The sequence below is a fragment of the Erythrolamprus reginae genome, chromosome 1, assembly GCF_031021105.1.
Source record: "Erythrolamprus reginae isolate rEryReg1 chromosome 1, rEryReg1.hap1, whole genome shotgun sequence".
NCBI classification, from domain to species: Eukaryota; Metazoa; Chordata; class Lepidosauria; order Squamata; family Dipsadidae; genus Erythrolamprus; species Erythrolamprus reginae.
In genome coordinates, this window is record NC_091950.1 from 1970614 (window position 1) to 1998524 (window position 27911).

General features: G+C 40.6%; 1 protein-coding gene across 1 annotated transcript in view; it reads right to left on the reverse strand.

Annotated features, from left to right (window-relative positions):
• Positions 1-20847: 20847 nt before the first annotated feature.
• The window catches only part of LOC139162802 (NACHT, LRR and PYD domains-containing protein 12-like), a 111825-nt gene continuing 104761 nt past the window's right edge, over positions 20848-27911 (reverse strand). Inside the window, 2 exon segments of the mRNA XM_070743605.1 lie at positions 20848-21752; positions 23499-23669. Of these exon segments, the coding sequence (XP_070599706.1) occupies positions 21692-21752; positions 23499-23669 (232 nt within the window). The 3' untranslated portion in view covers positions 20848-21691.

Genomic DNA, 27911 nt, shown 5'->3' on the forward strand with positions numbered 1-27911 from the left:
TAGAAAGGATAGAGAGAAAGAGGGAATGAGAGAAAGGAAAGAGAGAGAGAAAGGGAGGGAGAGAAGGAAAGAGTGAGAGATAGAAAGGATAGAGAGAAAGAGGGAATGAGAGAAAGTAAAGAGACAGAAAGGGAGAGAAGGAAAGAGTGAGAGATAGAAAGGATAGAGAGAAAGAGGGAATGAGAGAAAGGAAAGAGACAGAGAGAGAGAGAAAGAAAGAAAATAAGAGAGAGAACGAGAGAGAGCAACAGAGAGAGAAAGAACAAGACAGAGAAAGCATGAGAGAAAGAACAAGAGAGAGAGAGAAAGAAAATAAGAGAGAGAACGAGAGAGAGAGAGAGAAGGAAAGCAAGAGAGAAAAAGAGATAGCAAGAGAGAGAGAAAGCAAGACAGATAGGGAGAGGAAAGGAGAGCGAGAGAAATGAGAACAAAAAGGGGAGAAAAAAGGAGAAATTAGAAAATGATTGAGGCAGAGAATGAGAGGAGAGAGAAACAAAAGAGAGAGACAGGTGATTCTTGAAGCATATGGTAAAAAGCACCCAAATAATAAGAAAAAAACCCCAGCCCACACCTGTTTTTGAAAAGAATAAAAGAGAAAAAAAACCCAGCCCTCAACTGGTTTTGGAAATGGTTCGAGTATGTATACACACACACACATAAGGGGGGGAGAGAGAGAGGGATGGAAAAAGAGAAGTGAGAGGGAGAAGGAATGAGGGAAAAAGGGAGGAAGAGAGAGAAATGAGAAACATGAGAGAGAAAAGGGGGAAAGACAGGAGAAGTACCCAGAAATGAGACAGTGGAATAAATTTCAGGAGGGATGATTGATGATTGACTGTATTTATAAGGGGATGTTACATGGGATTGTATATATGAGGGGGTTATTTATGTATGTATGTGCCCCAGGATTTTGTAAATGTAAAAAATGTGCCGCGGCTCAAAAAAGGTTGAAAATCACTGGTCTAAGGCTACTTTTAATAGAGCACTTTGCAAGTCTAAACAGAAACATAGAAGATTGACAGCAGAAAAAGACCTGGTGGTCCATCTAGTCTGCCCTTATGCTATTTCCTGTATTTTATATTAGGATGAATTGGTTATCCCAGGCATGTTTACATTCAGTTACTGTGGATTTACCAACCACATCTGCTGGAAGTTTGTTCCAAGCATCTACCCACTCTTTCAGTAAAATAATATTTTCTCACTTTGCTTTTGATCTTTCCCCCAACTAACCCCTGATTGTGTCCCCTTGTTCTTGGGTTCACTTTCCTATTAAAAACACTTCTCTCCTGAACCTTTAACATATTTAAATGTTTCAGTCATGTCCCCCCTTTTCCTTCTGTCCTCCAGACTATACAGATTGGGTTCATTAAGTCTTTTCCCCATTTTTGTAGCCTGTCTTTGTCCCGTTCAATTGTATCAATATCTTTTTGAATGTGCTTCCCTTTTTCCTCAGTTTAGAATTTGGAAGGAGACAGTTTGAAGTTTTGTCTCAGGTTAGCTTCTTGGAATAAACTATAAATATCAAAGCAATAGAATATTTATTGCAAATCATTTGAGATCATAGACAACATATTGTCATCTCTATATAAAAGTAGACAGAAATTTGCCTTCCCAAATAATCAGTTTTTAAAGTATTTCCTGGTACTTTCCTGTGTAAGATCATAAAACAAGCAAGAGAAGATTGTGCAGTCAATAATGAGCAAGTCATGAAGATGACCAATAATGAACCATCATTGATTCTCACCCATCCTCCCTTCCTTCCTTCCTTCCATCCATCCATCTTTCTGCATAATAATTGAAAAAGGATAATAAAGTAATAAGCACAACAAGTGTAAGAAACTCTCATTAATGTCTACATGATCTTGTTTATTAATAAAGTATCTCTCACAATTAATATGTCTGGTCTTCTAGTGCCTTGGACTTTCAACTGGAAATTGGACTTTCTCATTTTTCTTTGAAGACGTTTCGCTTCCCATTCCAGAAGCTTCTTCGGAGCTGAGAAGCGAAATGTGGAAGGAGCATGTAGACATTGTTCTGCAATGAGCCCCAATTGTTTTATTTATTTATTTTTTTTATTTATTCATTTGTTTTGGCTAGTACATAATGTAGGAATGTGAAGATATAATCATATATAATATGAGTCCTCGGATAGGGGTGGCATACAAATCTAATACATTATTATTATTATTATTATTATTAGGCGGTAGAGAGACAGGAGGGATGGGGGTATCTTTCTCTGGGGTGACAGAGGGCCAGAATATCCCGGTCCTGCTGGGGAGAGGTAGATATGGCGGGAGTCACGGGGCTAGCCGTTCTGGAGGAAAAAGAGATCGCTGCTTAATAGCGATCCCTTGTTCCGGTTCCGTGAGCTCAAACCGGAGCCCTGGTGACGAGTGTAATCCGGGCCCTGGGCTCAAGCTGCTGCTACTCAATGCCAGATCGGTCGTGAATAAAGCTCTCCTCATCCGGGATCTGATCCTGGATGAGGAGGCCGATCTGGCATGTGTTACTGAAACCTGGCTGGGCCCAGAGGGAGGGGTGCCTCTCTCGGAAATATGTCCAGCTGGGTTTCAGATATGGCACCAGCCTCAACCCCAGGGAAGGGGGGGAGGAGTGGCTATTGTAGCCAGGGAGAGCCTCCATCTGCGTAGACTCGTTGCTCCTGAGATCGCGGGTTGTGAGTCACTCCTTGTGAAGTTGGACTTAGGGGTTCAGGTGGGCTTGTTACTCACGTACCTGCCTCCCAGCTGCGTGTCAACAGCCCTGCCTGTTCTGCTCGAAGAGGTGGCCGGGCTGGCGGTGGAGTTCCCCGGACTTATTGTCCTGGGGGACTTCAATCTGCCGTCGCTCGGCGGTTCCTCAGGATTAGCACAGGAGTTCATGGCCACCATGACAGCCATGGACCTGACTCAAGTAGTTCAGGGTCCGACTCACGAGGGTGGACACACACCCAACTTGGTATTCCTCTCGGAGCAATTGAATAGTGGTCTGAGACTAAGGGGCTTAGAAGCATTGCCTTTGTCATGGTCAGACCATTTTCTACTGCGGCTCAACTTCCTGGCTCCAATCCTCCCCCGCAGGGAGGCGGAACCGATTAGGAGGTTCCGCCCCAGACGCCTGATGGACCCTGAGGGCTTTCAGAAGGCGCTTGGGGTTTTACCAGATTCGCTCGTCCACAGCTCGGCAGAGTCTCTTGCTGAGGCCTGGAACAAGGCTGCAGCGGAGGCTCTTGACCGAATTGCGCCACTGCAACCTCTCTGTGGCACTAGACCCCGTAGAGCTCCATGGTTCAACGAGGAGCTCCGGGAGTTGAAACGCCAGAAGAGACGTCTAGAGAAGCGATGGAGGAAGAGTAAGTCCGAATCCGACCGAACACTTGTAAGAGCTTTTATTAAGACTTACAAAGTGGCGCTCAAGGCGGCAGGATGCGCGTACCATGCCGCCTTGATTGCATCAGCGGAATCCCGCCCGGCTGCCCTGTTTAGGGTAACCCGCTCCCTTCTAAATCAGGGGGGAGTTGGGGAACCCTTGCAGGGCAGTGCTGAGGAATTTAACTCGTTTTTCGCTGATAAAGTCGCTCGGATCCGAGCTGAACTCGACTCCAATTGCATAGCAGTATCAGCTGACAATGAGTCAGTCGAGGTGACTGGGGCTAAACGTCTTTGTCCATCTGTCTGGGAGGAGTTTGACTTGGTGACACCTGATGAAGTGGACAAGGCCATTGGAGCTGTGAGTTCTGCCACCTGCTTACTGGATCCGTGTCCCTCTTGGTTGGTTTCGGCCAGCAGGGAGGTGACACGGAGCTGGGCCCAGGAGATTACCAACGCTTCCTTGGGGAGGGGAGTTTTTCCATCACTCTATAAAGAAGCGCTTGTGCGCCCCCTCCTCAAGAAGCCCTCCCTGGACCCAGCCGTACTTAACAACTATCGTCCAGTCTCCAACCTTCCCTTTATGGGGAAGGTTGTCGAGAAGGTGGTGGCACTCCAGCTCCAGCGGTCCTTGGAAGAAGCCGATTATCTAGGTCCCCAGCAGTCGGGTTTTAGGCCCGGCTACAGCACGGAAACTGCTTTGGTCGCATTGATGGATGATCTCTGGCGGGCCCGGGACAGGGGCTTGTCCTCTGTCCTGGTGCTTCTTGACCTCTCAGCGGCTTTCGATACCATCGACCATGGTATCCTTCTGCGCCGACTGGAGGGGTTGGGAGTGGGAGGCACTGTTCTCCAGTGGTTCTCCTCCTACCTCTCCGGTCGGTCACAGTCGGTGTTAGTGGGGGGTCAGAGGTCGACCTCTAGGTTTCTCCCTTGTGGGGTACCTCAGGGGTCGGTCCTCTCCCCCCTGCTATTTAATATCTACATGAAACCGCTGGGTGAGATCATCCAAGGGCATGGGGTGAGGTATCATCAATATGCGGATGATACCCAGTTGTACATCTCCACCCCATGTCCAGTCAGCGAAGCAGTGGAAGTGATGTGCCGGTGCCTGGAGGCTGTTGGGGCCTGGATGGGTGTCAACAAACTCAAACTCAATCCAGACAAGACGGAGTGGCTGTGGGTGTTGCCTCCCAAGGATAATTCCATCTGTCCGTCCATTACCCTGGGGGGGGAACTACTGACCCCCTCAGAGAGGGTGCGCAACTTGGGCGTCCTCCTCGACCCACAGCTGACATTGGAACATCATCTTTCGGCTGTGGCGAGGAGGGCGTTTGCCCAGGTTCGCCTGGTGCACCAGTTGCGGCCCTATTTGGACAGGGAGTCATTGCTCACAGTCACTCATGCCCTTATCACCTCAAGGTTCGATTACTGCAATGCTCTCTACATGGGGCTACCTTTGAAAAGTGTTCGGAAACTTCAGATCGTGCAGAACGCAGCCGCGAGGGCCATCGTGGGGCTTCCTAGATTCGCCCACGTTTCTACAACACTCCGTGGCTTGCATTGGCTGCCGATCAGTTTCCAGTCACAATTCAAAGTGTTGGTCATGACCTTTAAAGCCCTACATGGCATTGGACCAGAATACCTCCGGAACCGCCTACTACCGCACGAATCCCAGCGGCCGATAAGGTCCCACAGAGTTGGCCTTCTCCGGGTCCCGTCGACTAAACAATGTCATCTGGCGGGCCCCAGGGGAAGAGCCTTCTCTGTGGCGGCCCCGGCCCTCTGGAATCAACTCCCCCCGGAGATTAGAACTGCTCCCACCCTCCTCGTCTTCCGTAAACTACTTAAGACCCATCTATACCGCCAGGCATGGGGGATTTGAGACACCTTTCCCCCAAGCTTATTATAATTTATGTTTGGTATGTATGTGCTGTTTGGTTTTTAATTGATAGGGTTTTTTAGTTTTTTCTTAATATTAGATTTGTGCCTGTACAATATTGTTTTATCACTTGTTGTGAGCCGCCCCGAGTCTTCGGAGAGGGGCGGCATACAAATCTAATAAATTATTATTATTATTTATTATTATTATTATTATTATTATTATTATTATTATTATTATTATTATTATTATTATTATTATGTCAGTACAACACAGCAAACGAGATCACTATGCTGGATTTTGTATTTCATCACCAGTCGGGCGCTTCCCAAGCACCTAAGACTGCGTGATGTAGCGGCGAATTATGTTTGCCGATCCCAGTAAAGCGGTCTTTTGCAATTGACAGATGGAGATTTTGTCAATTGCAAAAGGCTGCTTTATTTAATATTATTTTACTGATTACCACATTATTATTATTATTATTATTATTATTGTTATTGTTATTGTTATTATCATTATCATTGTCATTATTATATTAATATACATGAATAAATTATTAGAAAAATATTAGAAATAATAGAGTTCATATATATGATGTTAATAAATCATAAAGAGACAATAGGACAGGGGACAGAAGGCACACTGGTGCACGCATGCCCCTTACTGACCTCATAGGAATCTGGAGAGGTCAACAGTGTACAGTCTAAGGGTAAAATTCTGGGGGTTAGGGGATGACACTACAGAGTCAGGTAGTGAGTTCCATGCATCAACCACTCATTGTCTCATGACAGGCCCATCCCCAAGAATTATCAGCAGTTCCTGACCTTGAAGTTTGCAGTCACAGAAGTCAACAAAGATCTGCTTCTCCTCCCCAACCTCACCCTGGGCTTCCACATCTACGACAATCACCAGACTGAAAAGAATAGTTCTTTGATTGGCCTCTCTCTGCTCTCCACACGAGGCCAAATGCTTCCAGGCTACAAATGTAACAGGCAGAACACCCTGCCATCTGTCATCGGAAATCCTCAATGCAGATGGCCTCCATCTTCAGCATCATCAAGGTCCCACAGGTACCGGTGCAATGGTTAGGATGCAGTATTTCATGCTAGCACTGTATTCAACTGTCAGGAGTTTGGTCTTGACCAACTCAAGGTTGACTCAGCCTTCCATCCTTTCGAAGTGGGTAAAATGAGGACCCAGATTGTTGGAGCCAAGTGGCTGAGTCTGTAAACTGCTTAGAGAGGGTTGGGAAGCACTGGGAAGCAGTATGCAAGTCTAATTGGGAAGGAAGGAAGGAAAGAAAGAAGGAAAGAAGGAAAGAAGGAAGGATGCCGATGACTCTAAAGTGTGCAATAGGGTTGATATTCCTGGAGGCGTCGGCAATATGGTAAATGATTTAGCTTTACTAGATAAATGGTCAAAGCAATGGAAACTGCAGTTTAATGTTTCCAAATGTAAAATAATGCACTTGGGGAAAAGGAATCCTCAATCTGACTATTGTATTGGCAGTTCTGTGTTAGCAAATACTTCAAAAGAAAAGGATTTAGGCGTAGTGATTTCTGACAGTCTCAAAATGGGTGAACAGTGCAGTCAGGCAGTAGGGAAAGCAAGTAGGATGCTTGGCTGCATAGCTAGAGGTATAACAAGCAGGAAGAGGGAGATTATGATCCCGCTATATAGAATGCTGGTGAGACCACATTTGGAATACTGTGTTCAGTTCTGGAGACCTCACCTACAAAAAGATATTGACAAAATTGAACGGGTCCAAAAACGGGCTACAAGAATGGTGGAAGGTCTTAAGTATAAAACGTATCAGGAAAGACTTAATGAACTCAATCTGTATAGTCTGGAGGACAGAAGGAAAAGGGGGGACATGATCGAAACATTTAAATATATTAAAGGGTTAAATAAGGTCCAGGAGGGAAGTGTTTTTAATAGGAAAGTGAACACAAGAACAAGGGGACACAATCTGAGGTTAGTTGGGGGAAAGATCAAAAGCAACATGAGAAAATATTATTTTACTGAAAGAATAGTAGATCCTTGGAACAAACTTCCAGCAGACGTGGTTGGTAAATCCACAGTAACTGAATTTAAACATGCCTGGGATAAACATATATCCATCCTAAGATAAAATACAGAAAATAGAATAAGGGCAGACTAGATGGACCATGGGGTCTTTTTCTGCCGTCAGACTTCTATGTTTCTATGTAAAGCAATCCCCTTTCACAAAACCTTTCCTAGTTCACTTACTAGGAGCTAAACAAAATTATACTATGAACAGACACCCTATGGGTCTATACTAATCCATTCAAATGCCTTCAGCCTCTAACACCTTCTTTCACCACAGGAAATCATCAATCCAAAACTATCAAAACTACCTGTCTTCTAAATCACAACAGGTTTATCTAATGTAGCTACACACTTTTTATTACATTCTGTAGCTAACCCAACATTTACTGCCACAAACAACCCAAATACCAACACTACTATTATAACAGCCAGAGTTGGAAGGGACCTCAAAGGTCATCTAATCCAACCCGCTTCCTCAGCAAACATCTCTCTACCACATCATAAAAATGGCAATCTCCGTTTACAACAGGCAAACCATTCCACTTATGTAATCGCTGGCTGCACTCCAGCATCCTCATACATATCATCCCACATCATCTTCTAACAGTTTTCACATAGGAGTATTTCTTCATCAATAAACAATATAAAACACGGAACCACAATCTCAAACATATGTATAAACACCACTTATACCATGCTGTACAAAACAACCACACTTCCTTGCATTCCCTCAGATTACAAACCACAGAGAGAAAATAATGTATAAAAGGAGAATAAAAATGTTGCACAATCAACATTCATACACTCATAAACAACTTTTTCTTCCCTTAAAACAGAACCAAATCCCGAAATACATCACCATACAGTGCAAATATCTATTGTCACAGGACCGATTTATCTAAATCTACACAAGCTTCTCAGCTGTATTCAATGATGCCACAGATTTAATCCAGAAAGCAAGTGTCTATCATTGAATTCTACTCAATTGTGAAAATTTTTCCTAAAATGTTTAGCTTCCTTACGAGCATTGTAAAATCCAGCAACAATTGTCACAGCAACAATTAAATATTTTCATTTCATAACACCACAAAACTCCCTACCAGTACTTTATTTCATTTAACAGATTGGTGTACAATTCATAATTCATAATCAAAGCTTCTTTAAAAAAAAAAAAAAAAAAGATTTCCCTCATCTTGAACCTCAAGATATCCGTCAAAATATCCCAGCTAGCGATTTCATATGGGCATACAATAAGAGACTATTACCTCCAACAAATATACAAGGAAATTGTTTAAAAAAATCCAATGCCTGCCATGTATCTTGACTAGGTTGTTTTAGAGATATAGTGTTAGCTTTTCCTTTAACTTAATAAGTAATTACTAGTAACTTAGTAGGCTTGACATTCCATCTCAGTTCTCTGAGTCAAACCAGGATAAACACTTCTATCAGAAAACATGAAAATAGCCAGTTATTTTCCTCAATATTGGACTCCAGGTCATCATATGTAAAACATACACACTTCTATACATGAAAGAAACCTCTTTCATACCCACATCTATACACTAATCTTGGAATTTACCAACTGCCACATAAAGCCATAAAAAAAACTTTTATAACTCTTTCTCATCCTCAACCTCTTAATATATACATAACAAATAAACTTAACAACTCAGCCACATAACTGCAAACCTTTCGCCTGTGTATTAAACACATGCCATCTATCCCAATACAATATTAAAATTCTCTACTCTCTCACATAACAAATATCCACAAATCCCCTCATCTCCAGCTGCTTATAAACCAAGCCTGCTGTAATACAGTAATTCTCCTCCAAATCTACTGCACCCAAAAAAAAATCCCAGGAACAACAATAACCCCTCAACAATTATAAACTTACCTCCTCAAAAAGAAAACACAGCCTGTCAACCCACTTAACTTCAAGACAGCCTCATATTCTCACATTCCTTGTTTTAAACAAGCAATATTATAAACCCTATACATACAGCCTTAACTGCAATTCAACAAACAAAAAAACCCCTTTGTAATTATCATCTGCTCATCCAAAACATCTATCTCTGATTATTAATCACATTTATCAAAAGCTCTATTTCTCAAGAATTCAAGAATATCAGTTAGACTTCCCTACACCTCTTGCAATAATCTTTCCGCTCTACCAGCAATCTAACTATAACCGTATGTATTATAACTTCTTAAATCATACCAGCAAAAGGACAAAATATTACATAGCACAGCTGCTATCTCCCCATAAAGGCACCGTTCTGCTCCTCAACCTACAAGCAGCCTACATCCCTTGTCAGAGAGGGGGGAGAAAGAAAAAGAAAGAAGAAAAACAAAACAAAACACAAACTTCAACCACAGCATCCGCTGTCAGTTTTAATTTAGACGAAACCCATTCCTAGCATACGCTATGTCCTAAGTTTAAAGTAAATACCGATATTTATGTTCCATAATAAAACCCCTGTTTCATTATGTCGTAGACGTTCACCCTGAAGTGAAACATAAGCAAGCCGATATTCAACTATGTAAATGTCTACTCCAATCCCTTTAAAACATTTACTCAACGGTGTCACCACCCAACATGTGTTTTAAATTAGTTCTCGTGCACAAGAAGCCAGCACAAATATAGAGACAGTTCTCTCACATGCTCTGCATGCCCACATGTATTCAATCATGCCACTACATATCACCAACCCAGGATCAGACCCCTTGGCCACCTTTACTCAGCAAGGATGCTTGCTTTCCGCCGGTAGCTGCAACTTTTCCTGGGAAACCTCTTATTCTCTTGGCCTCTCAGTTCGAAAAGAAGCTAATTCCTGGACATGGAAGCAAGAGAAAACCAGCCACTGGAAAAAACTCCAGTAAGGGCGCCCTGCCAGGTTTCTCCCGTCCTCCATCCAGGAAAAAAGTTCTTGAGCCCCATGTTGGGCGCCAATTGTAAGAAAAACACCCCAGACCATGAGAATAAAAGCTAAAAATGTTTATTAACCACATGATATATATATCATAGAAACATTTATCAAACATAACATCTATCAAACATAACATAAAGACGCCAATATGATAATACCGTATCATATCAGGACCAATTTAAAACACTCAAAAGGTGTACTCAAAAGGTCAAGTACCTAACTCCAAGAACCATCTTTTATAGTATTTTAATGTCTGGTTTACACCCCCTTCCTCCTGTCCATATATGGGGTTGTCTTGCATCCAATTTCATCATAGTTCCTTGGAACTCTCTAGATTAATCCATCAAGCCTTTATGAATGTTTCTTGGCCTAAACAATAGGATTTCTTCATCTTGATACAGGATGTAAACATGTTATTGTACTGTTTGTTTTTCTGGCAAGGACTGCTGTCCAAAAGGTCGGAAGTTTAGTACTCCAATAAGAGTGTTCCGTATCTATCTAGGCCTTAGATGCCTAGATTCTATAGATAATTATCTCAATCCCTCCTCTTTTTTTCTAAGAATTATTCAAATCCTTAGAATATGTCTATCATAATGCAGACCACCCAATTCGTGGGGATATTCATCCTTATGCCAGCGGACCTTCCATCAGAAAATGCAAACTAAAGTACATTCGATACAGATACAGAACTTAATACATAACTTAATACAATGCGTATAATAACTCCTACAAATGAGTCTGGCAACCAAGAGTTGGAGTGTTCCATATGTCACTAGATGCAGCATTCTATGATTCTACTCCTAACTACGGTTTCTTGTGCCGTATCTCTACTTGAATAACTCATCTCCCATGTCTATATCTATATATCTTTATGGTCACTCCATTTTATATTCTAGATTCATTACCTCCTTTTCCAATGCACATGTTCAATGCCTCATTTGCTTAAATTGAGTTCTGTAAGGCCCACCAAGGACATATACTCAACGAACCATCTTATATGTTTGTATTATGCTACTCCTTGTATCTTATCCATGAATGTCACCAATTATATTCTATTCTCTAGGCTTTGAGCAAACAACATTTGTACATATAGGCCACTAAATAAACCATTATTTTGGGGTACATATACCATTTCTCCTCCTCCTGGGACATGTTTATGTATTATTCCTTTCACCTCACCTTTCTCTATTGTAATGCCTGCTAATAAATGACTATCATGTTATAGTGTAGAATGATTTTTCTTCTCAGTTACCCTTTCACAAATGACCCATTTGTTTACAAAAAATGTTACCTCCATAAATGTTAGATTTGTCTATTGTGCAGGGCTCATCTAATCCAGGTACAAGAATGCATAAGCATGAACATATAAGTCAACAAATAAAACCCCACTTGTCCTAGGGCTTCAGCTTTTTCCTTTTCCAGCAACTTTATGGATAATTGTGTTCACACCTCTTGCCTATATATTACATACCAATTGGCTGGTAACATATTTCCCTACAATCACCAGGCATATTTTACTCTGTCAATTTAGGGCATCCCAAGTAATTACCCTTGCAAGTTAGATTTTATAATAATCTCGACTTCTTCAAACAATAGGGGACATATATGCATTATATCTAGCTTGTTAATTCCCCTTTTCTTAACGGGTCTCCCATCTCCCTTGTTTAACTTCGTCTCATTTCATTCACATAGCTTATTGCACAGTTTTGCTAAGGCTACATTGTATAAAAATACCAGTTTGGAAGGTGTTTTTGTTTCATGATATAGCAATAATGATTCTTCTTCTATAATCCTTCACTACTTATATAAAGGTGTGTAATCTATACCCTTCATATGTATTACTTATAAATTACTTCCACTTCATAGCTAGTGGATCTGAGGCATATTCCAGTTTTCAAATTTGGATCAATTAATACTAGTGATGATGTTTGTGTATACCAATGATCCTGTCCGGTATGGCAACAGAGCTGCTATCCTATCACCAGGTGATTAGATAACACAGCCTCTGATCCCATCCCCTTTGTGTACAGTATAACATTCCACAAAACAATCACCAACTTTATTATCACATTCATGCTGCTATGTATTATGTGTACTAGGCCCCCCCAGCGTATAGTTGCATGTCATGTGTATATGTGACAGTATTGTATACGCTAACACTCTGAATTCAGGGGCTTACATCCACAAATTTACACAACATAAATGTGACTTATTCAGATATATCCTCTTCTCTATGAGAATGACAATGGCAAAATAAATCATTCATACCCAGATTCACAAATCCACCCTCCAAAGTTCCATTTATGAAAAAAAAAACATTAAAAGGTTTCTTAGTCCTTCTTTCTCTCACTCTGTTTCTGGGAGACACTGATAAACTGACAAAGTCCATTCCTTCATATATCAGACCCTTCATATGTGTCCATGGCATGCACAGTCATCTCAATCATTATCAGTCTTTTCCATGGACATTCCCAAATAAGCTTCCAGTTGGGTCCTTTTAAGTTTTCACTCAGGAATCAGTCACCACTTTTAAAATTATGCACTTGTAAATAAGCCGCCAGCCCGTCAGACCTTAAACGAGAAAAAACTGGGACAAGTTCTTTTTAGTTGTTTCAGAGACAATTTAGCATTTCAGTGCATCTCGTTCCAGTATTACACACTTAAATATACATTGCACAATCATTTATACACATACAAATGCTAAAGGTAAACGTTTCAAAGTTGTTATAACTTTATACTGCTTCTGGGATTCAATTTTCTCCCCAGCCTTTGCCAAATACACTCAGACAGAAGGGAATCCTTTTCAGTTCCCTATTCTACTAAATAGACCATGAAACGTGTACCTCTATCATTATTAATATACATTTAATATACATATACTTTTCCATACCAAGGCATATTTATTTCACTATTATATTCACTCTCATCTTAAGTATTTATCATTACAAATGAAAATGCTTTCACCCATCCACTTAAAGGATTCAATTCTTACCCAAATACATATCTCAACTGCTGGCATTTTTCCCCCCCACTCAATTCACTGAAATGACCAGCCAGCAGGTTACCTACTACAATTAGTCCTCTCATTCCTTTGAATTCAAACAGTACACTGAGATCCAGAAATACCCTTCTCTCCAGATTTTCCAAGTTCACCATTAAAGACCCTTTGGTCCTGGGAATTCAATATTACCAGGTTCACCTTGTGGACCAGCTGGACCAGCTGGACCAGGGCAACCATCAGGTCCAGTTGAACCAAGAAGACCTAGACCTGGGCTTCCAAATTGTCCTGGAAGACCTCATAGACCCATCAGACCAGGTTCACCAGTGGGGACTAATAGCATCAGCTAAACCTTGTACCACCATATTTGCCATAAGACCCTGGATCACAAGATCCAGATTCTCCAAAAAGAACCTATTGAACCACAAAAACCTTGAGGCCCTGTTTAACCAGGTTCACCAGGCTTGCCTGGAGGTTCCTGGTCAACAGGAAAACCAAGTAATTCAAAACAAAAAAAACCCAGCAACACCACTAAAGCCAGCAGGGCTGACTACTACTAATATCAGCTTGTCCTGGAGTACCTTCTTCACCAGGTACACCAGATTTACTTTTGTTATCAACAGTATCAGGTTATTCATCCCAACCACTGTATTCCATTATTTATGTTATTCCAATACCCATGTTTTAGTATATACACTCATTCACACTCAATCAAAAACAAACGTTCTTTCACAATGAATGGAAAACAGTTATGCATCCTTTCATGCATATGTCCAACATATTTCTCACACTAAGTTAAATTAGTTGACCTTCTTCTTCCCTACTGCCTCTTTTACAGCACCTCATCTTTACTCAATAATCCACATCTTATACAGGCATTTCTTATAATCAGTCACACCGATCATTCAGCTTTATTTTTCTCAGACAGCATATAAAAACCCCTACTTATCACATACATTGCTTACTACCACTGCTTGTTAAATCTCTTCTATCCAATTTTGTTACATTTGTAAAGCAACCCCCTTTCACAAAACCTTTCCCAGTTCACTTACTAGCAGCTAACAAAATTATACTATAAACAGACACCCTACCAGTCTATACTAATCCATTCAAATGCCTTCAGCCTCTAACACCTTCCTTCTCCACAGGAAATCATCAATCCAAAACTATCAAAACTACCTGTCTTCTAAATCACAAAGGGTTTATCTAATGTAGCTACACACTTTTTATTACATTCTGTAGCTAACCCAACATTTACTATCACAAACAACCCAAATACCAACACTACTATTACAACAGCCAGAGTTGGAAGGGACCCCAAAGGTCATCTAATCCAACCCCCTTTCTTCAGCAAACAGCTCTCTACCAACTCATAAAAATGACAACAGGCAAACCGCTCCACTATGTAATCGCTGGCTTCATTCCAGCATCCTCATACGTATCATCCCACATCATATCTTCTAACAGTTTTCACATAGGAGTATTTCTTCATCAATAAACAATATAAAACACAGAACCACAATCCCAAACATATGTATAAACACTACTTATACCATGCTGTACAAAACAACCACACTTCCCTGCATTCTCTCAGATTACAAACCACAGAGAGAAAATAATGTGTAAAAGGAAAAGAATGTTGCACAATCAACATTCATACACTCATAAACAACTTTCTCTTCCCTTAAAACAGAGCCAAATCCAGAAATACATTACCATACAGTGCAAAAATCTATTGTCACAGAACCAATTTATCTAAATCTACACGAGCTTCTCAGCTGTATTCAATGATGCCACATATTTAATCCAGAAAACAAGTATCTATCATCGAATTCTACTCAATTGTGAAATTTTTCCTAAAATGTTTAGCTTCCTTACGAGCATTGTAAAATCCAGCAACAATTGTCACAGCAACAATTAAATATTTTCATTTCATAACACCACAAGACTCCCTACCAGTACTTTATTTCATTTATCAGATTTGTGTACAATTCATAATTCATAATCAAAGCTTTTTACAATAAAATAAAATATGATTCCCCTCATTTTGAATCTCAAGATATCCTTCAAAATCTCCCAGCTAGCAATTTTCTTATGGGCATACAATAAGAGACTATTACCTCCAACAGATATAAAAGGCAATTGTTAAGGAAAATCCAATTCCTGCTATGTATCTTGACTAGGTTGTTTTAGAGATACAGTGTTAGCTTTTCCTTTAACTTAATAAGTAATTACTAGTAACTTAGTAGGCTTGACATTCCATCTCAGTTCTCTGATTCAAACCAAGATAAACACTTATATCAAAAAACATCAAAAATAGCCAGTTATTGTCCTCAATACTGGACTCCAGTTCATCATATGTAAAACATACACTCTACTATGCATAGAAAAAAAAAACCTCTTTCATATCCACATCTATACACTAATCTTGGAATTCACCAACATGGAATTCCCTCCAACTGCCACCTAAAGTCATTAAAAAAAATCCTTTATAACTCTTTCTCATCCTCAACCTCTTAATATACATAACAAATAAACGTAACAACTCAGCCACAGAACTGCAAACCTTTCACCTGTGTATTAAACACATGCCATCTATCCCAATACAATATTTAAATTCTCTACTCTCTCACATAACAAATATCCACAAATCCCCTCATCTCCAGCTGCTTATAAACCAAGCCTGCTGTAATAAATTAATTCTCCTTCAAACCTACTGCACCAAACTATCCCAGGAACAGCAATAGCCCCTCAACAATTATAAACTTACCTCCTCAAAAAGAAAACACAGCCTGTCCACCCACTTAACTTCAAGACAGCCTCACATTCTCACATTCCTTGTTTTAAACAAGCAATATTATAAACCCTACACATACAGCCTCAACTCCAATTCATCAAACAAAAAAACCCCTTAGTACTTACCATCTGCTCACCCAAAACATCTATCTTTGATTATTAATCACATTTATCAAATGCTCTATTTCTCAAGAATTCAAGAATATCAGTTAGACTTCCCTACACCTCTTGCAATAATCTTTTCGCTCTACCAGCAATCTAACTATAACCATATGTATTACACTTCTTAAATCATACCAGCAAAAGGACAAAATACTACATAGCACAGCTGCTATTTCCCCATAAAGGTACCATTCTTCTCTTCAAGATACAACTTACCAGCAGCCGTCATCCTTTGTCAGAGAGGGGGAAAGAAAAAGAAAGAAGAAAAACAAAACAAAACACATACTTCCACCACAGCATCTGCTGTCAGTTTTAAGTAGACGAAACCCATTCCTAGCATACGCTATGTCCTAAATTTAAAGTCAACACCCATATTTATGTTCCATAATAAAATCCCTGTTTCATTATGTCATAGACGTTCACCCTGAAGTGAAACATAAGCAAACCAATATTCAACTATGTAAATATCCACTCTGATCCCATTAAAACTCTTACTCCACGGTGTCACCACCCAACATGTGTTTAAATTAGTTCTCGTGCACAAGAAGCCAGCACAAATATAGAGACAGTTCTCTCACATGCTCTGCGTGCCCACATGTATTCAATCATGCTACCACATATCACCAACCCAGGATCAGACCCCTTGGCCACCTTTACTCACCAAGGACGCTTGCTTTTGCCGGCAGCTGCAACGTTTCCCCAGGAAATCTCTTATTCTCTTGGCCTCTCAGTTCGAAAAGAAGCTAATTCCTGGACATGGAAGCAAGAGAAAACCAGCACTGGAAAAAACTCCAGTAAGGGCACCCTGCCAGGTTTCTCTTGTCCTCCATCCAGGAAAAAAGTTCTCGGGCCCCACGTTGGGCGCCAATTGTTAAAAAAATTCCCCAGACCATGAGAATAAAAGCTAAAAGACCACATGATATATATATCATAGAAACATTTATTAGACATAACATATATCAACACAAAACATATATCAAACATAACATAAAGACACCAATATGATAATACTGTATCATATCAGGACCAATTGAAGACACTCAAAAGGTGTACTCAAAAAGGTAAAGTACCTAACTTCAAGAACCATCTTTTATAGTAGTTTCATGTCTAATTTACACCCCCTTCCTCCTGTCCATATATGGGGTTGTCTTGCATCCAATTTCATCATAGTTCCTTGGAACTCTCTAGATTAATCCATCAAGCCTTTATCCTGTTTATGAATGTTCCTTGGCATAAACAATAGGATTTCTTCATCTTGATACAGGATGTAAACATGTTATTGTACTGTTTGTTTTTCTGGCAAGGACCGCTGTCCAAAAGGTCGGAAGTTTAGTACTCTAATAAGAGTGTTTTGTATCCATCTAGGCCTTAGATGCCTAGATTCTATAGATTCTATAGATTCTTCTCTCAGTCAGAATTTGCTGAAACCTACCTTTCATTCAGAACCAAGCAAGATGTTCATCCTATCTTTAAAACTAACTGCACTGCATGTCAAGTGTTCACCTAATCATAAGAATCACTCAGCTTTACATGCTAATGTGGGGGGCATCAAATGAATGTTTTGCCGAATATTCAGTATTTTTGCATTCTTGCTCAGGGATGTACTTTCTCCACTGGGGGAATGGAAATGAGAAGAACAGTGCAAAACCAATAGATTTTCCTTTTCCTTTCACCACCCCCACCCCCCAAAAAGGCAAAATTGTCCTATTCTGACTTTCATAGATATTTGGGGACATGATGATTTTCTTTGCCAGAAGGGAACAAGCCCCCATTTCCCCCTTCCTTCCCATTACCTCTGGATTGCACAAAACTGCTTGAAAACATAAGGATGGCATTGGTTTTACCAAAGCAGCAGAGGCTTTGAATACTTACATGTATATACTCTGAGTCTTCGGAGAGGGGCAGCATACAAATCTAATAAATAACAACAACAACAACAACAACAACAATAATAATAATAATAATAATAATAATAGTAATAGCCCCAAGTCTATGGAGAGGGGTGGCATACAAATCCAATAAATGAATGAATGAATGAATGAATGAATGAATAAATAAATAAATAAATAAATAAATAAATAAATAAATAAATAACAAGCAAACAAACAAATAAAATAAATAAATAAATAAATAATAATGTAGCTTTGTCTTCTATCCCTTCAAGAAAGATTGTGTTGGAAAGCGATAACTCTCACATATTGGCTAAATTAGTATTTAGCCAAGTCAAACCAATTGAACCAAACCCAGCTAAACAATTATCCAGTCAAACCAAACCCAGCTAAACCATTAGAGCTGGCAGCCCTTGAGAACTTAAGGTGTTGATGCAATTCCTCGAGTTGTAACTCTTGTTCCAGAGCTCCTAGAAGAACATTTGTAGCAAGAACTCTGTTTAGCTTGGGTCTACCAAGCCACAAAAAAATGTTAGGCATACGCCTTGGCTTTGTGTAGGGAAAGGTCTAGACCTGTGATGGTGAACCTATGGCATGCGTACCATAGGTGGCCCGTGGAGTTATTCCTGAGGGCACACAAAACAATATAACAATATATACCAACCAATCTGCAAAAATAATTCTGAATGGATATTATGAAAGGAACAAGACAATGATGCCCAAAGAAGACACATATTTAAACATGAGTTATTAGAACCAAAATCATTCAAGGGAAGGTTGGAGGGAGAACGAAGAAGTAGTAAAAGAGAGAAGGGCTGGAGAGAGGAAGGAAGGGAGGACAGAAGGGTAAGAAAGTTGATGAAAGAGATGGAAAGAGTGGGAGGGGAATGAAAAGGTAAAACAGAAATACTTGTTATAGGTGCAGAATAGGATATTGAATTATAATAGATTAGACAGAATTATGTAAGTATATATGTTATTGATATTTTTAAGGTATATGTATTGATCAGTGTATGGATGTGGAGAGGAAATAAAAAAACTTTGTAAAAAAGGATTTTGATTACAGTCTATCCAATTGTAAGTCTGGCTTGGCTGAAATTCTTGTCTTCAAAAAAATTCTTCAGACTTTCACTTGAAGTGTATTAAATTCCAACACTTTCTAACTATATTCTGGATAGAAATAAAATACCGTATTTTTGGAGTATAAGATGTGCCTTAGTTTTTGGGGAGGAAAATGTGGGGGGGATCTACCTACCAGGTATTCTTCTGGCTAGGGTCCTTAGTCTGGTCAACTTCAGCCCATTATTTTATCCCGTGGTTAGGGCTGAAAAAAAATCCTTATTTGGAGAGAGTAACAATGAAAAAGCCTGCATGCTGGTAAGAGCTGGGAAGATCATTAGCACCTGGTTAGGGCTGAAAAGAAGCTTATTTGGAGCAAGTAAAGCAATGAAAAATATTCTGCAATGACTTAGGGATGGGAAAACCTTCTTTGGAGAGAGTAACAATGAAAATGTCTGCAAGGTAGGAGCTGGGAAGATTGATAGTACCTCATTAGGGCAGGAAAAATGCTTCCAAAAAGCTGCATTCAAAGTATAAGATGCACCCAAATTTTAAGCCTCTTTTAGGGAGGACAAAGGTGCATCTTATACTCCAAAAATGTGCTAAACCATGAGCTGAGCTCTGATACGGTCTTGGGAAAGGGCAGTGAGGCTTCTCCTTCGCAGCCCTCTGAAAAGCCTTGTCGATATGTGAAGAACAGGAAAGTAAGCAGAGCAAAGTAGATTCCTCAGTGAAAGCAAAGACTACAAGACAGCTGAAAGATTTAGGCTTCCTTGTGCCCAAAACCGACTACTTTTCTCAGATCTGCTCCTGCTTTGTGTGGACAAAGCCTCCATGAAGAGCCACTGCCAGTCTGAGCTCCACCAGAAGAGAGAAATTCATCATTAAGAGCCCGGCAGAGGAAGAAAAAGCGAGTTTAACATGTTATGAAGATGGGAATTGCCTCTCCAGAATTTTATTTAGGGTCCAGTTGCTTCTTTGTATTCTGTTCCTCTTTGTTGGTGTGTTTACTTAGTTTCTTTTGAAGATTTTCATGCTGTATTCCCATTGGTTCCTTCGAGAAGCAGGCTATTAAAAATGTGTAGTTATTTTGATTCCTTCCACAATAATGTTGGAAGTGCTTAAATAAATTATTACTGTAGGGCAGCGATGGTGAACTTGGGGCACGGGTGCTACAGGTGGCATGCAGAGCCATATCTGCTTTCACATGAGCCGTTGTCCTAGCTCAGCTCCAACTGGCATGTGTGTGCCGGCGATCTGATTTTAGGCTCATAAAGAGGCCCCAGGAGGGTGCTTTTGGCTTCCAGAGAGCCTCCAGGAGGATGGGGGAGGCCATTTTAACCTCCTCTGGCTCCAGCGAAGCCTTTGGAGCCTGGGGAGGGCAAAATACGAGTGTACTGGGCCCACCAGAAGTTGGAAGACAGGCCATTTCTGACCTCCAAAGGCCTCGAGGGATGGGGGAATTATGGGTTCCCAGGAATTATGGGTGCGGGCACTCACGGATGCGCGATAGCATGCCCGCACACTCTTTTGGCACCCAAGGGAAAAAAAGCTTTGCCATCACTGCCATAGGAGGAAAAAAAGAAATAAAACTAGATCAAACAAGGAAAGGGGTGGCATCCAAATCTAAAAAATAAATAAATAAACTGTCAGATCTGCTTTGCTCGGAATTTAGGAAAGTCAAACTCAGAGTCCATTTTGAATTCCAAAGGTCACTTTTACTAAATCAGAAGTGAATGCAACGAAAGAAAAGCCAAGTCTTTTACAAATGCCTATTACAAAGTAACTGTCAGGTGCTGCCAGTCAGAATTCAGACAAATAAAACTCAGAGTCTTTTCATTTGAGGTTAAAAGTGAATTTATCAAAATCAGAACTTGAAGCATCAGAAGGAAAGCAAAATCTGAAGAAAATGGCCCATAACCCAAATACTAAAAACCCCTTTTCCCACCCCCCTGTTGGGCATCCGCCCAATCTCCATTGTCCAGACGCATCAGGGGGTCCAAGATGCTCCTCCCGGGCATCTCAGGAATTTGCCAGTCTAACGGTCTCGCCAACGCCTGGGAAATCGAAACTTAAGAAAACTTTTCTCCTCCTGCACACTTCCCAACTCCCCTTTATTATCTACCCCTCCCCGTCTCTATGGCAACCAAGCAAAGAATGCAGCAGCAGGCAGCGCAGGTTGACAGTAACCCCAACACACACCCTTTGGCAGTCCATCCAATCCAAAGTGTCCATGAGCATCAGGTGGGGGCATCTTCGCTGGCATGTCACACTTCCGGAATGCACAGCCATTGACCTTGAGTTGGTGAGAAGCAGCTCTGCTCTGCACATCTGGGCCAGGCTGCAGCTCCCTCCCCCTTTTCCTTTTCTCATATACAAAATCAAAACTCCCATGGGCTCCTCCAGCGTGCTTCCCCCCCCAAATCCCGAATACCTCCCCCTGTCCCCCATTTCTTAATGACAGTCCATGCAGTGAAGATATGAAGAATAATGCAGAGCGGCTGCATGAAGCATGAAGAAACATCATTTGCACTGGAGGCTTAAGCTGTGAGCTCCATGTCCATCCACTTTCCATTCTGTATAATATGTTGTCCATTCAACCTATAACGAAAAACCAAATCTTACTTTAACCTGTCAACAAAATGTAAGTTCTCAGTCATATCTCTAACAGGGCTGTGAAGGGACCCACCTGGCATCTCTCAGGACAGACTGCAAATATAGTCTGATCTACAACTCAACAAAATTCCAGATTTTATTTGGTTTCATTCTTTCTACATTTTATTTAATTCAGAAAAGTGGATGTCTTTGGAAGGATTTCCTATCTCTTAATCAACTATCCCTTTAGGAGGGGACAGCGTTTAAAGGGTGACTTGATCAAAGGGTATACAATCATGCATGGGATAGAACAGGTGGGTAGAGAAAAATCCTTTTCACTCCTCCTTCCATCTCCCAACATTTGGGGCCATGCCGTGACTGTGATGTCCCTCTCTTTTTCCAGGTGGCATAATTATGCTGATGATATTTTAATTGAATTTGTTTGTTTGTTTGTTTGTTTGTTTGTTTGTTTGTTTGTTTGTTTATTTATTTATTGGATTTGTATGCCGCCCATCTCCGCAGACTCGGGGCGACTAACAACAATGGTAAAACAACATGTAACAATCCAATTTAATAAAACATCTAAAAAACCCTTATTCTAAAAAATTTAACTCTAGCACTATGTTTTACATTGTTGTTCTCATCCAAACAAAAGTTTAGTATCCCTGCTGGCTTCTTTATTGAAGTATAGGAGTATATTTTAGTAAAGTATAAAGAATACTTTATTGAATTATACCTTACAGGGAAGAGAAATAGGATCACATGACATCTGGAGAGCTGGGGAAGACAGGTTTGTCTACTCTCTGATGGCTGAGGATGTGCTAGCCTATATTTAGTTTAGAGTAGGGAGCAGTTGAAAAATGAAACAGGATGGGCAGAGACTGAGGTATTATATTATATTTCCTAATACAGTAATACCTCGTCTTGTGAACCTAATTGGTTCCCAGGGGAGGTTCGTAAGGTGAAAAGTTCATAAGATGAAACATTGTTTCCCATGTAAAATGAACCCCAGGTTTTTATCTTGGATTGTTCGTATGGCAAGGGGTTCGTATCACGAGGTACCACTGCATATTTAACTGATACCAGAGAGATCCGATTCCTAAGTTATCTGCAACCCAGCCCCTCACTTGGTGACTGTCAGCCCAACCTGCCTCACATGTGAATGAGAAGAACTATAAAAGGATGTAGTATCCCTGTTCCCTGACTTTCTAAACAAAAATGAGATATAGTTTGTGTGCCAGAGAAAAGGAACACCAAACATAAGAATAGCGAGGCCTTTCTTCGTGGATCTTAAAAGTATTGCTTCTTAAAAGGCCACACAATGAATCAATTCCTTGCTGTTAGGGGAAAGGACGGAGAAAGGGTTTACAGGGCTGGGAAACTATCAGGGAATATTCAAAATGATGATTATGTGACCACAGTAGTGACAGAGCAGAGGTCAGTAGTAATGAAACAAGAACAACTTCAACAAATTTTATTTCTTTAGGAATAAGGAATCTCAGTTTTTGGGGAAAATTGTTAGTTGTCAATTTGAGATACGTTACTAATATATATATATATATATTGTTGCATAAGGAACTGTTTCATAAGAGTTTTAGTATTTGGATCTTTGAAAAGAAACAGGACCTGTACGGTTGAAGGAAGAGAAAGTCATGTACTGCAAATAGAATGGCCTCATCCTGGATATATTTCCAGAAGATCAACATGGAAAAGATGGTTGGCACATGAAAATGGAAACAAATGGCCACTTACTGTGCTGTCTCTATTTTACATTTTGGATGCTTGAGCCCTTCGTACAAAGGTCCCACGGTTTTCTCATCTGGATACTTGATGATCAGTTCTAACTGTCTCAGGCTCTGGTTTTCCATGAATACTTCTGCAAGATGCCTGCTGTCGGATTCATTCAGGATCTCTCTAGAAATCCTGGAGACAGAAATCGCAATATTAACATTCTCTTAGGAAAAACAACCATATGTTGTATTTTTAAAGGAACTGAAGCAGTGGTGTGATTCAACTAAAGTAGCAAATGGTTCGCCAAAAATGTAATCATGCGCGCATGTGCATATGCCTTCCATGCTTACACAGCTTCCGCCACACAGTGAGGCTTGACCGAGCAGCCTTTCAGAGTTTGCTCCCCTCCATATCTGCTCTCCGGGGCAGCGGCTGCTTCTCTCTACACTGCTGGGAGAGGGTCTTGTGCAATTGAGCAGCTGTGAGCCATGGCTTTCCTCTAAGTCCCATCTGGAATTGCTGTGGCACAGAGAAGTAGCAGCCATGTTCAATGCTCTTTCTCTCAACTGCAGCTCTTTCAGATGGGACTTGGAGGGAAGCAGCAGCTCACAGCTGCTAAATTAATGTCTCCAAATGTAAAATAATGGACTTGGGGAAAAGGAATCCTCAATCTGAGTATTGTATTGGCAGTTCTGTTAGCAAAAACTTCAGAAGAGAAGGATTTAGGGGTAGTGATTTCTGACAGTCTCCAAATGGGTGAACAGTGTAGTCAGGTGGTAGGGAAAGCAAGTAGGATGCTTGGCTGCATAGCTAGAAGTATAACAAGCAGGAAGAGGGAGATTGAGAGCACTGGTGAGATCCCATTTGGAATACTGTGTTCAGTTCTGGAGACCTCATCTACAAAAAGATATTGACAAAATTGAACGGGTCCAAAGACGGGCTACAAGAATGGTGGAAGGTCTTAAGCATAAAACGTATCAGGAAAGACTTCATGAACTCAATCTGTAGAGTCTGGAGGACAGAAGGAAGGGGGGGGGGCATTTTATTTTAATTTATTTTTTGGTCCAATATACAAACATATGGAATGAAATAGACATTAAGTAGTATATATAGGGATAGTAAGTAAAAAGGAGTGGATGAGAGGGAGAGAACATATAGGATATATGAGAAAAGGAAATGTAATTGGACAGGGGACATTAGGCACATCAGTGCACTTATGTACGTCCCTTACTGGCCTCTTAGGAACCTGAAGAGGTCAATCATGGAGAGTCTAAGGGAGAAATGTTGAGGGTTGGGAGTAGACACTATAGAGTCTGGCAATGAGTTCCACGCATCGTCGACTCAATTGTTAAAGTCATATTTTTTACAGTCAAGTTTGGAGCAGTTAATATTAAGTTTGAATCTGTTGCATGCTCTTGTGTTGTTGTGGTTGAAGGTGAAGTAGTCATTTACTGGAACGACATTGCAGCATATGATCTTGTGGGCAATACTTAAATCGTGTTTTAGGCACCACAATTCTAAGCTTTCAAGACCTAGGATAGTTAGTATGTTTTCGTAAGGTATTCTGTTTTGAGTGGAGGAGTGAAGGGCTCTTCTGGTGAAATATCTTTGGACGTTTCGATAGTGTTGATGTCTGAAATGTGGTGTGGGTTCCAGACAGATGAGCTGTATTCGAGGATGGGTCTGGCATATGTTTTGTAAGCTCTAGTCAGTAGTGTGAGATTGCCAGAGCAGAAGCTACGTAGGATCAGGTTAACAACTCTGGAAGCCTTTTTGGCGATATAGTTGCAGTGGGCTTTAGCACTTAGGTCATTTGATATTAGTATTCCAAGGTCTTTTATTGAATGTGGGTTGGCTGTGAGGGTTTGTTTATTCAGTTCATATATGAGGTTTGGATTCTTTTTGCCGATGTGGAGGGTAGAGCATTTGTTGGTTGATATTTGAAGTTGCCAGGTGTTAGACCAATCTGAAACAAAGTCAAGGTCTTTTGGAAAGTGAGTGTGTTGTCAGTGGTGTTGAAAAGTTTCACGTCGTCAGCAAAAAGCACACAGTTGCTTGTGATATTATCGCAGAGGTCATTGATGTATAGGATGAAAAGGGTAGGACCTACTACGCTGCCTTGGGGAACGCCAGTTTTGACAGGGACGGGGGTGGAAATGGCGCTTCCAATTTTGACGACTTGTTGCCTGTTTGACAGGAATGCAGTAATCCAGTTGTGTAGGAGTCCTGAGATGCCATAGGATTTGAGTTTTAGGAGAAGTTTGTCGTGAACCACTGAGTCGAAGACTTTGCAGAAGTCGATATAAATTGCATTGATGGATTTTCCTTGATCAAGGTGGGTGGTCCAGATATTTTTGCAGTGAAGTAGTTGAAGGTTGCAGGATAGTTTGTTACAGAGTCCAAATTGTTTTTTTGAGAGTAGGTTATTAGATTCTAAGTGTCGAGTGATTGATCGGTTTATAATTGATTCCATGATTTTACAAGGGACGCAGCGTAGTGATATTGGTCTGTAGTTGTCAACTAGTGATGGGTCTCCTTTTTTTGAAAATGGGGATGACTACTGCTTTTGACCACAGTTTGGGAAGGGTGCTGGTCCTGAAGGATTTTTGGAAGATAATGCTTAGGGGTTCAGCTATGGCAGAAGAAAGTTTTCTTAGGAAGTATGCACAAAGACCATCTGGACCGACAGATAGGGAAGGTTTGAGAACACGGATTGCTTTTTCAACGTAGTCTATAGTGAAGATGGTTTGAGTTAGGTTTTTTAATGAGTTTGGAGTGCGAGTTGCGAAGAAGGGGGATGAGCCGTTACTGTTAACAAAAACAGAGCCAAAAAAGGAGTTGAAGAGGTTAGCTTTGGATGGGTCATCAAGGTATTCTTTGTTATTGGGTCCTATGAGAGGTGGAATAGGTCTGGAGTCGTTGAGTTTGTTGTTGATGAAGTTGTAGAAGGCACGGTTTGATTTGGTGTGTAGGAGGTTTTCCTCTTGTTTACTGTGATAGTTGAGACATTCTGCTTTTATTTGTTGGCATATGCTTCTGTAGCGGCTTTTAAAGTTGGTTACTGGGCCTTTTTTGTTTTACGCCAGAGGGATCTTTTTTTGGTTTGTAGTTTCTTGATCGAGACAGGTACGTTATTTTTTCGTTTTCTTCTGGGAGAGGTGAGTGGTACATGTAGATCTATAAGTCTATTAATTTGTTATAAGAACGCATTGTAGAGGTCGTCAATGGTGCTGCAGTTAGAGAACAAGGATTGCCAATTAATGAGTGAGAGATTGGCGTCTATGAGTTCGTAGTTGGCTTTCCTGAAATTGTACTTAGGTAGTGCGTTGTTCAGTTGAGTGATATGATGGTGTAGGTTTAGGTTGAGTAAAAGTAAGAATATACTAGAGGCCTTTACAGGAGCAGCTCTGGCACAGCTGGTTAAGACACCAACTAGAGGGGAGAATATTCTAGATTTAGTTTTTACGAATGGGAATTGGGTTTCAGATGTCAAAGTGGGAGAAAATTTAGGATGCAGTGACCATCTATGTTTGTGGTTTGATGTAAAAACTAATTGTGAGCAATCCTATAATGCAACCAAAGTATTGGATTTCAGAAAAATAAATTTTAATGCAATGGGGGAATATTTAGAAAATGAATTAAAGGGGAGGGATAAAATGGCAGGAGCGAGCACCCAGTGGACTGTATTAAAAAAGGCCATCTTAAAAGCCACTGGACTATATGTAAGACAAATAACTAAAGGTAAAAGGAAGAAGAAACCGCTATGGTTTAGCAATGATGTAAGGGCTATAGTCAACGAAAAAAAGGCTGCCTATAGGAGGTATAAAGAGTCTGGAAGTATAGCTGATAGGGAGGTGTATAAAATGAGACAGAAGGAGGCGAAACAGATAATATATGCTGCTAAAGCCTCAAAAGAGGAAGAAATTGCCAAATCTGTAAAGAAGGGGGATAAAACCTTCTTCAGATATATTAGTGATAAGAAGAAGAAAAACTGCGGCATCACGAAGCTTAGTACCGGGAATAATACATGCATTAATGGGAATAAGGAGATCGCTGACCATTTCAATAGCTATTACTGTTCAGTTTTCTCAAAAGACACCGTACAAAATAATACTATAGAGGGATATAGCATTGCTTCCAGCTGTACGGATTCAGCTCCAGTGATCTTAGAAGCCGATGTCTTAGAAGAACTTGAACGATTAAAGATAAATAAGGCAATGGGTCCAGATGGCATCCACCCCAGAGTTCTTAAAGAACTCAGATCTGTCATTACTACCCCCCTGACTGATTTGTTTAACCAATCCTTGTTAACAGGAGAAGTTCCTGAGGATTGGAGAATGGCCAGTGTTGTGCCTATTCACAAGAAGGGCAGTAGAGAAGAAGCTGGTAACTACAGGCCAGTTAGCTTGACATCAATTGTAGTTAAAATGATGG